At 35.9% G+C, this 12576-nt stretch overlaps 1 protein-coding gene across 1 annotated transcript in view; it reads right to left on the reverse strand.

Annotated features, from left to right (window-relative positions):
* Positions 1-12295, reverse strand: part of LOC149176424 (uncharacterized) — a 39454-nt gene extending 27159 nt beyond the window's left edge. The window contains exons 1-10 of the mRNA XM_089421463.1: positions 12230-12295; positions 12072-12135; positions 11615-11716; positions 11371-11518; positions 9023-9194; positions 6990-7109; positions 4723-4842; positions 4319-4462; positions 1763-1882; positions 1359-1502 (exon numbers count right to left, since the gene is read on the reverse strand). Coding sequence (XP_089277589.1) covers positions 1359-1502; positions 1763-1882; positions 4319-4462; positions 4723-4842; positions 6990-7109; positions 9023-9194; positions 11371-11518; positions 11615-11716; positions 12072-12135; positions 12230-12295 — 1200 coding nt within the window. The remainder of the gene's footprint in view (positions 1-1358; positions 1503-1762; positions 1883-4318; positions 4463-4722; positions 4843-6989; positions 7110-9022; positions 9195-11370; positions 11519-11614; positions 11717-12071; positions 12136-12229) is intronic.
* Positions 12296-12576: the final 281 nt, after the last annotated feature.

Genomic DNA, 12576 nt, shown 5'->3' on the forward strand with positions numbered 1-12576 from the left:
GCGCATGTCCATCATAATCAATCCTTGCAGCGCCGTTATATAATGCTGGTAGAGATTGCAATCAACGCATCTGCGTTGACCTTTGAAGGCCCGTCGTATCCATTAAAGGCAGAGAACGGTGGAAGGATGGCATAAGTGGAGAACTTGGCGAACATATAACCCGTGGGAAAAGTGTATGCAGAGAGCCGTGGGTTGAGCTACCTGAACTGCGGGCGAATTACCTATATGCGTTGACCGAAATTGTGTGCGGGAACAGAAGTGTATATACGCATTATAGATGGTAAGCAATACATGTGTTCCGATGCCCATATTTTGTTTAACGTAAAGGCAATATAAATATACCTTGAGCTTTTGTTTATAAGCCAGATCTTAACCGGCGCGGTACCAAAGAATTCTTATGGATGTAGTAAGTGGGTATGCGCATGACATATTGTATGTTTCTGTTAAGAATTGGAGAAGAATGCCGTAGGTTATAAAGTATGGGTTCCATGGCGCTGCGAGTTAACAATTATGGGTTTTATAGCTGGTATGACAAACAAGCTCGGTTTGTTGTGTAATCATGAGATTACAAGCCATGAATCAAGCTTTATATGCATGGCCATAGAACGATCCTGGTAGTTGGATCCTGGGAGCGGCCTGGGTTTCATCAATTTTTTTCTCTGTTGTATCGCATCACTGCATGGACAATAATTTAGCTCGAACAATACCATGCTCTCAAATGATTTCAATTTTTCTGAAGTGTTTCATTTACAAATCTTTCAAACTTGGCACCCAGAAATGGCATCGTGTACTTACCAGCTGGTAAATGGCTTTGGGAAAAAGCTTGTGGTGGCGGCCATGGATCTTCGTGAGAGGCAAGCTGTTAGTGAAGTGGAAGTGGGCCAAAACTTTGCGGTCTGGCAGGGGTTTCAGCAGCAATTCCTCGGTGAATTCTTCCTCTGTGTGTATGCACCGGACTGAAGTGCACTGAAAGATGGCTGCTATTGTCTTGAAACCCCCATCGCTGCTAACTTTAAACTGCATTCTCTGTAATTTGTAACGTTTTGTTCACCGATTACAAGAATCTGTAACGTTTTTTTTTATCCTAATTATTTATCGAACGGTATGCAATTATCGATCGAACGATCTATAACTTTTCAATCGTCTAACATAGGATCGAATGGTTCAGAGAAGTACAAGGTGGCAATTAAGGAAGTTGATCTCAGAGGGAACGCCTTACGGCGTAAAAATAGAATGGATACACATGCCCATCAATTATAGTTGTCTCTTTGACCTCCATATAGACGAGCACAAATGTGATAAGCCAGATAACACAAAAAATAAATCGCAACAAAGCAAAATAATGTGACACGCTATACCTTCAAATTTATTGGAAGACCCTCATTGTCTTTGTTTCCTTGGTGGACCCTGCTTGTAACTGCCGGAATGTAGTGTTCAGCATATGACTCTCCGGTGATAAAGAAGTCATTCTTTGCATACTCGGGGTGTTTTTCAAAAAATGCCTAGCAGATATCGGTAAAACTTATTAAAGTCAGAAGTCTGCATTCGTTGACAAGCAACTACAAGTTTGTACAAAACTCATTAAAGTATCTGCATTCGTTGACAAACAACTACAAGTTTTTTTTACTTACAAACTGAAATTTTTGAACTTGTACATGGGCCATCCACAAAATGGTTAAACAGCTAATTTGGAAAAAACCATTTTCCAACTCTACACTAAGTACTTATCAAATACATCATTTGTGGAAGAAATGAAACATACCTGTAAAAAGTCATACATATCATTACTAACACCCTTCTCATCGTAGCGGAGGTCACGTACATCAGTGCTGTAACTAAATCCGGTTCCAGTAGGTTGATCCACAAAAATGATATTTGATGCCTGCCAAGTCACCAACATATTATATTCAAGATCTTGAGTCTTCACAACACAAAATGATCCTTTTCAAGTTATAGGAAAGGGTACATAAATTGAAAATAGTTATAACAAATAATTTATACAAAATAACATAGAAACACGGTGATCATACAAAACAGTTCAGACTTTAGGTGAACCACTACATTCATCATCAATGAGTGATAATAGGACAGAAATCCAGATATTATACAATTCAGAAAAGTACATATCTATGATGCGGTTTAACAAAATATCTAAAAAGCATGGTGCACAATATGTCATTCCCAGGCCAGTATCATTTGAGCCATTCACAGCACAATCCCATTCTGCAGGACCAGATACATCAACCTTGACCTCACTATATTAGGTTTTTAAAGCATGAGAAATGTGACTTCTTCCCTCCTTCGGGATAATTAAAAATCCAACCGTGCTTAGTTACAAAACTTCTGCATTCAAAATTTCAAACAAATTTAGCCATTGATTTTGAAGTAAGTTTTCTGCACCTAATTTTCCCCTGGTTATATATTATAAATTTATCATAGGTAGCATTGCTTTTTGGCTGCAATCTTCATTTATAATCCGCGTGTTTCCATTGAAACTCCCCACAATAACATGCATTACAAGAATCTTATATCAAGCAATCAAGAGACTTAGACCCAATACCGAAGTCGAAAGTGTCTCTCTTTGGAACCATGACACATTCTGCCAATGTCTTATCCTTCAATCTTCATATATAATCCGCATGTTTCCATTGAAACTCTCAACAATGAAATGCATTACAACAATCTTATAATAGCAAGCATCAAGAGACTTAGGCCCAATACCCTACTCAAAAGTGTCTCTGTTTGGTACCGTGACACATTTTGTCAGTGTCTTATATTAAGGTCATTCATTAGGAACCCCGAGATGGTTATTAGACGCACAATATCTGCATCAGTATGCAGGAGAATTTCCCATGCATAATCGCGGTATATATTATTCAGCAACATTTGTCAGCCTTCATCATAAAATATGAATATATCCTACAAAGTTACAAACATAATAGCATAATACGTTGAAACACACGTCTAGAATCTACAGTAACCAGATTTCTAAAACGTCAAACACCGCATTTTCAAATGCAAATTTTCAAATTTAATAGAATAGTGAACCATACTCATAATAGTCCATTTTCAAGAAGGCAAAAACTAAAACTTGATGAATCACAGAATCAATATGGAGAGATTGAAAGCCATGACTAATTCGATCACTGGTAACTGCTTGGGCAAATTGCAAGTAAATACTGTCATAAGTTCTATCGTGTTCTAAATGGCAGTTTCTCTATCAAACCAGCCTTTGAGTCCATTCACATTCATGACATTAATAGTAGCAAAAATCAGTGGGTTGGCTAAGAAGTGTTTTTCAATTTTTCTCTTTTCCCATTAACATGATTATTTCTTTGACCATAGATTTCACAGATTGTAAATTAAATAAAATCTAAAATAGTCTCTTGAATGCTTGCCCTAGGCATTCTCAATGAATTAAATTGTGGTTTCCTCTGCTAAGACTATCCGTTGAGACTTCAAATTTCAAATATATGACAAATTTCTAAAGTTTTCCTCTATCATGATTACCTAGTGCAAATATAACACAGTACCCCATAAGCAAAAAAATCAAACAATGCAGAAATGCCATACTCTTTTTAACCACTAATCAAAGCATTATTTTAAGACAAATTTCAAATACATCAAAATACGTTCTACTCATTAACCTGTAAGAAACCATGATTGGCAGATAAAATACTCAAGTGGATCCAATCTTATATTCAAGAATAGGGCTGAAAATGGAATCGATCTTGTGCACAAAAACGTTTAAAACTTGTAATACTATCTCAAACATTAAAAAAATAACAAAAAACACTTGAAACTAACACAAAAGACAGAATACCTTGTCCCATCCATACTCATTCCAGACCAGAGTTAAATTGTCTGTGACAAACAACTACAAGTTTTTTTTACTTACAAACTGAAATTTTTGAACTTGTACATGGGCCATCCACAAAATGGTTAAACAGCTAATTGGGAAAAAACCATTTTCCAACTCTACACTAAGTACTTATCAAATACATCATTTGTGGAAGAAATGAAACATACCTGTAAACAGTCATACATGTATGCAATTATCGATCGAACGATCTATAACTTTTCAATCGTCTAACATAGGATCGTCTAACATAGGATCGAATGGTTCAGAGAAGTACAAGGTGGCAATTAAGGAAGTTGATCTCAGAGGGAACGCCTTACGGCGTAAAAATAGAATGGATACACATGCCCATCAATTATAGTTGTCTCTTTGACCTCCATATAGACGAGCACAAATGTGATAAGCCAGATAACACAAAAAATAAACCGCAACAAAGCAAAATAATGTGACACGCTATACCTTCAAATTTATTGGAAGACCCTCATTGTCTTTGTTTCCTTGGTGGACCCTGCTTGTAACTGCCGGAATGTAGTGTTCAGCATATGACTCTCCGGTGATAAAGAAGTCATTCTTTGCATACTCTGGGTGTTTTTCAAAAAATGCCTAGCAGATATTGGTAAAACTTATTAAAGTCAGAAGTCTGCATTCGTTGACAAGCAACTACAAGTTTGTACAAAACTCATTAAAGTATCTGCATTCGTTGACAAACAACTACAAGTTTTTTTTACTTACAAACTGAAATTTTTGAACTTGTACATGGGCCATCCACAAAATGGTTAAACAGCTAATTGGGAAAAAACCATTTTCCAACTCTACACTAAGTACTTATCAAATACATCATTTGTGGAAGAAATGAAACATACCTGTAAAAAGTCATACATATCATTACTAACACCCTTCTCATCGTAACGGAGGTCACGTACATCAGTGTTGTAACTAAATCCGGTTCCAGTAGGTTGATCCACAAAAATGATATTTGATGCCTGCCAAGTCACCAACATATTATATTCAAGATCTTGAGTCTTCACAACACAAAATGATCCTTTTCAAGTTATAGGAAAGGGTACATAAATTGAAAATAGTTATAACAAATAATTTATACAAAATAACATAGAAACACGGTGATCATACAAAACAGTTCAGACTTTAGGTGAACCACTACATTCATCATCAATGAGTGATAATAGGACAGAAATCTAGATATTATACAATTCAGAAAAGTACATATCTATGATGCGGTTTAACAAAATATCTAAAAAGCATGGTGCACAATATGTCATTCCCAGGCCAGTATCATTTGAGCCATTCACAGCACAATCCCATTCTGCAGGACCAGATACATCAACCTTGACCTCACTATATTAGGTTTTTAAAGCATGAGAAATGTGACTTCTTCCCTCCTTCGGGATAATTAAAAAGCCAACCGTGCTTAGTTACAAAACTTCTGCATTCAAAATTTCAAACAAATTTAGCCATTGATTTTGAAGTAAGTTTTCTGCACCTAATTTTCCCCTGGTTATATATTATAAATTTATCATAGGTAGCATTGTTTTTTGGTTGCAATCTTCATTTATAATCCGCGTGTTTCCATTGAAACTCCCCACAATAACATGCATTACAAGAATCTTATATCAAGCAATCAAGAGACTTAGACCCAATACCGAAGTCGAAAGTGTCTCTCTTTGGAACCATGACACATTCTGCCAATGTCTTATCCTTCAATCTTCATATATAATCCGCATGTTTCCATTGAAACTCTCAACAATGAAATGCATTACAAGAATCTTATAATAGCAAGCATCAAGAGACTTAGGCCCAATACCCTACTCAAAAGTGTCTCTGTTTGGTACCGTGACACATTTTGTCAGTGTCTTATATTAAGGTCATTCATTAGGAACCCCGAGATTGTTATTAGACGCACAATATCTGCATCAGTATGCAGGAGAATTTCCCATGCATAATCGCGGTATATATTATTCAGCAACATTTGTCAGCCTTCATCATAAAATATGAATATATCCTACAAAGTTACAAACATAATAGCATAATACGTTGAAACACACGTCTAGAATCTACAGTAACCAGATTTCTAAAACGTCAAACACCGCATTTTCAAATGCAAATTTTCAAATTTAATAGAATAGTGAACCATACTCATAATAGTCCATTTTCAAGAAGGCAAAAACTAAAACTTGATGAGTCACAGAATCAATATGGAGAGATTGAAAGCCATGACTAATTCGATCACTGGTAACTGCTTGGGCAAATTGCAAGTAAATACTGTCATAAGTTCTATCGTGTTCTAAATGGCAGTTTCTCTATCAAACCAACCTTTGAGTCCATTCACATTCATGACATTAATAGTAGCAAAAATCAGTGGGTTGGCTAAGAAGTGTTTTTCAATTTTTCTCTTTTCCCATTAACATGATTATTTCTTTGACCATAGATTTCACAGATTGTAAATTAAATAAAATCTAAAATAGTCTCTTGAATGCTTGCCCTAGGCATTCTCAATGAATTAAATTGTGGTTTCCTCTGCTAAGACTATCCGTTGAGACTTCAAATTTCAAATATATGACAAATTTCTAAAGTTTTCCTCTATCATGATTACCTAGTGCAAATATAACACAGTACCCCATAAGCAAAAAAATCAAACAATGCAGAAATGCCATACTCTTTTTAACCACTAATCAAAGCATTATTTTAAGACAAATTTCAAATACATCAAAATACGTTCTACTCATTAACCTGTAAGAAACCATGATTGGCAGATAAAATACTCAAGTGGATCCAATCTTATATTCAAGAATAGGGCTGAAAATGGAATCGATCTTGTGCACAAAAACGTTTAAAACTTGTAATACTATCTCAAACATTAAAAAAATAACAAAAAACACTTGAAACTAACACAAAAGACAGAATACCTTGTCCCATCCATACTCATTCCAGACCAGAGTTAAATTGTCTGTGACAAACAACTACAAGTTTTTTTTACTTACAAACTGAAATTTTTGAACTTGTACATGGGCCATCCACAAAATGGTTAAACAGCTAATTGGGAAAAAACCATTTTCCAACTCTACACTAAGTACTTATCAAATACATCATTTGTGGAAGAAATGAAACATACCTGTAAACAGTCATACATATCATTACTAACACCCTTCTCATCGTAACGGAGGTCACGTACATCAGTGCTGTAACTAAATCCGGTTCCAGTAGGTTGATCCACAAAAATGATATTTGATGCCTGCCAAGTCACCAACATATTATATTCAAGATCTTGAGTCTTCACAACACAAAATGATCCTTTTCAAGTTATAGGAAAGGGTACATAAATTGAAAATAGTTATAACAAATAATTTATACAAAATAACATAGAAACACGGTGATCATACAAAACAGTTCAGACTTTAGGTGAACCACTACATTCATCATCAATGAGTGATAATAGGACAGGTACATATCTATGATGCGGTTTAACAAAATATCTAAAAAGCATGGTGCACAATATGTCATTCCCAGGCCAGTATCATTTGAGCCATTCACAGCACAATCCCATTCTGCAGGACCAGATACATCAACCTTGACCTCACTATATTAGGTTTTTAAAGCATGAGAAATGTGACTTCTTCCCTCCTTAGGGATAATTAAAAAGCCAACCGTGCTTAGTTACAAAACTTCTGCATTCAAAATTTCAAACAAATTTAGCCATTGATTTTGAAGTAAGTTTTCTGCACCTAATTTTCCCCTGGTTATATATTATAAATTTATCATAGGTAGCATTGCTTTTTGGCTGCAATCTTCATTTATAATCCGCGTGTTTCCATTGAAACTCCCCACAATAACATGCATTACAAGAATCTTATATCAAGCAATCAAGAGACTTAGACCCAATACCGAAGTCGAAAGTGTCTCTCTTTGGAACCATGACACATTCTGCCAATGTCTTATCCTTCAATCTTCATATATAATCCGCATGTTTCCATTGAAACTCTCAACAATGAAATGCATTACAAGAATCTTATAATAGCAAGCATCAAGAGACTTAGGCCCAATACCCTACTCAAAAGTGTCTCTGTTTGGTACCGTGACACATTTTGTCAGTGTCTTATATTAAGGTCATTCATTAGGAACCCCGAGATGGTTATTAGACGCACAATATCTGCATCAGTATGCAGGAGAATTTCCCATGCATAATCGCGGTATATATTATTCAGCAACATTTGTCAGCCTTCATCATAAAATATGAATATATCCTACAAAGTTACAAACATAATAGCATAATACGTTGAAACACACGTCTAGAATCTACAGTAACCAGATTTCTAAAACGTCAAACACCGCATTTTCAAATGCAAATTTTCAAATTTAATAGAATAGTGAACCATACTCATAATAGTCCATTTTCAAGAAGGCAAAAACTAAAACTTGATGAATCACAGAATCAATATGGAGAGATTGAAAGCCATGACTAATTCGATCACTGGTAACTGCTTGGGCAAATTGCAAGTAAATACTGTCATAAGTTCTATCGTGTTCTAAATGGCAGTTTCTCTATCAAACCAGCCTTTGAGTCCATTCACATTCATGACATTAATAGTAGCAAAAATCAGTGGGTTGGCTAAGAAGTGTTTTTCAATTTTTCTCTTTTCCCATTAACATGATTATTTCTTTGACCATAGATTTCACAGATTGTAAATTAAATAAAATCTAAAATAGTCTCTTGAATGCTTGCCCTAGGCATTCTCAATGAATTAAATTGTGGTTTCCTCTGCTAAGACTATCCGTTGAGACTTCAAATTTCAAATATATGACAAATTTCTAAAGTTTTCCTCTATCATGATTACCTAGTGCAAATATAACACAGTACCCCATAAGCAAAAAAATCAAACAATGCAGAAATGCCATACTCTTTTTAACCACTAATCAAAGCATTATTTTAAGACAAATTTCAAATACATCAAAATACGTTCTACTCATTAACCTGTAAGAAACCATGATTGGCAGATAAAATACTCAAGTGGATCCAATCTTATATTCAGGAATAGGGTTGAAAATGGAATCGATCTTGTGCACAAAAACGTTTAAAACTTGTAATACTATCTCAAACATTAAAAAAATAACAAAAAACACTTGAAACTAACACAAAAGACAGAATACCTTGTCCCATCCATACTCATTCCAGACCAGAGTTAAATTGTCTGTAATCTTGAAAGGCCCATTTTCATAGAAGACAGCCAATTCACTGCTACAACCAGGGCCTCCAGTCATCCAAAGAACAACAGGGTCATCCGCTTTGCTTCCCCGTGACTCGAAGAAGAAGTAGAACATCCTAGACATAACAAATGTGTCAGTGTAACCATTTGTCACAAACCTGTTGCTAGTTCACTCAATTAATACCTTCTAATGCCTTCTGCTTTAGGAAAGAAAAGGATATAAATACTTAAATTCAATTAACAGTAAATACTTCCCTACCTCGAGCTCTCTCTCACCCACACATTGAAATGCATTTTCTCATTGCAAAGAGCGTTTTTCACATTTTTCTACTTTGCTGACTACAGGATAGAGGATTATTCTTTAGATGCACTCTACATGATCGTTTCCATTCTAGCAATGTTATTTCTAAACTATAGGTAGTGAGGAAAGATGTAGGAATAAAAACATGCATCCCTTGTCACTGATATCTTGAAAAGTTGTCACTGATATCTTGAAAAGTTCATGCATCGAAAACCATAAATAAAGGGGCAAGCTCACATAGCCTATTCAATAAAAAAGGATGGTATCCAGGATGAAATAAACAGCCACAACTGGGTAAGAATTAAGCGGGTCAGTTTACTCACGGTATGAAGCCTCACATGTATAATGTATCTACTTGCCTAGATAAGTTGCATAACTTGCATAACGTAAAGCTATAAGGGGCAAGCTCACGTCAGCTATTCAATATTAAAATAGATTTGCACAGAATCAAATGAACAACCACAACTGGGTAAGCACGATAAAAAATCAGAACGATAAAAATTCTCTTCTCATGAGAAATTTTGGAAATAGGGATAACATACCTCTACAATGGCTTTTTCGTGGAGAGAATCATCTTAAAAGCAATTAGCTTTAGACATTATCCCTATCTCCATTGAGGTTGAGGTTGCAAGCAGCTGATATATATAAATACTTAGGCCGTGTTGATGCAAAAGCACATAGACATTTAGCATCACTTTGCGAGAGAAAAGGTTGCTTGAGAAGACGTTTACCTTCATTTTTGTACTTCATAAAGCATGCATGTCGGCAGACAGTTTTACTACAGCACTTCTTTGGTTTAAGTTTCAGTCTCATGAATAGGATACCCATGATTATATTAATATTCAGGAATTATCAAAACAAAATATCAATAAAACTCAGAATCACAATCAGAAAAATATATCAATGAAACTCAAAGCACAATCAGAAAAATAATATGTTGCAGAAGAGAAATCCTTAAACACCATGCAGAATCCCGATGATTGCCAGATTGGTGCCCGGAAATAAGGCAGAACCAAGGAGTAATAATCAAAAGTCTGTATGGTGTATGATGTTTTCCTGTAAGAGTGCCAAGGCTACTCCTGAAAAGCTATAATAAAATGGGTAAAAGTTAATTCCCAATAAACGCATTCTTGTTCAGTGGATAGGAGCGTATATTTGACACCAACGTGGACATGAACTTGGCATTAATTAGGATAAGTAGAATGGAAATGTTAATTGTGTTTTGAGCCAGAGCAGTCTTGGGATAAGCAGATTGGAAATCTTGGAAATGTTAATTGTGTTTGAGCCAGAGCACTCTTGGAACGAATGGCCTTACAGAAAATCCTGATTACCCAGTGAAACCATGGATCTAATGATATGCTATGCGACTCATACTCTGGTTTCAACCAGCAATCAATACCGTGAACATCACTCAATGCACCCCTTTTTTTATCCCATTTCAGCACATCAAGTTGGGAATATTTGATAAACATATTATAAAAGGTAGAGTCGAATTGAACAGATTTAAATTGAAGAGAATATTTAAAGAAACAAAAAGAAAAGAACACTCGCATAATCCCAGCTAAGCAACGACCTAAAGGGATCTATCAGACACATAATGAAGCTAATAATTATTTTGTTCATTATCTAACGTCCATCAACGCCGTTACAGAACACCAGACCTTTGCGCCTTTCGAATTCGATTAAACCCAAGATTTTCCCCAAATTTTATCCAATAAACAAAGTTTACATTAATGGTATTTTAAACTACCAAAACATTATAGTTCTAAAGATGGATAGTTAGGTGACCAGGTTTGGTCCCTACGAGTTTTGTCTTATATCCAGAAGACGACTTTATAGACTTCAGAGCAGAGCTGCTCCAAACAAATTTCTTCGATTAAAAAAAAAACTACGAAACCATTATATCGATTAATTATTTAATCGTTTTCCTCACAGACCCAATCTAAATAAATGCCTCTATATAGTTTCTCAAAAATCTTCCTAACACTTACTTCGCAGCGTGCGAGTGTTCGAGGCGAAAATATCCGACATGATGACCGAGTTCTTCTAGACTGGCGTTCTTTTCCGAGTCCCCATTAATATCCAAATTGAGACTCCTTTCAACCAAACGAGGGCCGACGTCGTATTCCTCTTCCGGTTCTGCGATTCCCGGAGTCAAATTCAGCTCTTCAATCAGCGGTTCGGCCTGAGCTTGAGGGAACCTGGCGGTAAAAATCCATGAAAATTATGACTTACCATCCCACAAACGATCGATTAATGTGTGAATATGCTGCTGTGTGTAATTTATTCCACCAGGCTCTGTTAAGCCATCGAAACTGGGGACATCTGAAACTTGCACTGCAATATCCGCACAAACACCATAAAGCAGAGGACAATAACAAAATTAAACAGGGAAAAATAACATTTTCAAATTTAGACCTAAAACTTACAGGAAAAATTAAAATAACAAAAATAAATCCTTACATGCTCTGACTGCCATGTCTGGTTTAGGGCAAGAATCAAGATCCTCTCAAAAAAATAAAAGTTCTTTAAAGCAAAATCACTAAAAAAATTTCTCTGTTGTATCGCATCACTGCATGGACAATAATTTAGCTCGAACAATACCATGCTCTCAAATGATTTCAATTTTTCTGAAGTGTTTCATTTACAAATCTTTCAAACTTGGCACCCAGAAATGGCATCGTGTACTTACCAGCTGGTAAATGGCTTTGGGAAAAAGCTTGTGGTGGCGGCCATGGATCTTCAGGAGAGGCAAGCTGTTAGTGAAGTGGAAGTGGGCCAAAACTTTGCGGTCTGGCAGGGGTTTCAGCAGCAGTTCCTGAATTCTTCCTCTGTGTGTATGCACCGGACTGAAGTGCACTGAAAGATGGCTGCTATTGTCTTGAAACCCCCATCGCTGCTAACTTTAAACTGCATTATCTGTAATTTGTAACGTTTTGTTCACCGATTACAAGAATCTGTAAAGTTTTTTTTATCCTAATTATTATTTATCGAACGGTATGCAATTATCGATCGAACGGTCTGTAACTTTTGAATCGTCTAACATAGAATCGAATGGTTCAGAGAAGTACACGGTGGCAATTAAGGAAGTTGATCTCAGAGGGAACGCCTTACGGCGTAATTGCTGGACACGGCTTGGTTAATGATGATCTGCTTGGCTGGGATATACTCTTGCCCTTCTTGCCCACTAATCCTCT

The sequence above is a fragment of the Pinus tabuliformis genome, chromosome 4_1 (assembly GCF_031772625.1).
Source record: "Pinus tabuliformis cultivar Carrire ecotype Pingquan chromosome 4_1, CPIR1, whole genome shotgun sequence".
In the NCBI taxonomy this organism is placed as follows: Eukaryota; Viridiplantae; Streptophyta; class Pinopsida; order Pinales; family Pinaceae; genus Pinus; species Pinus tabuliformis.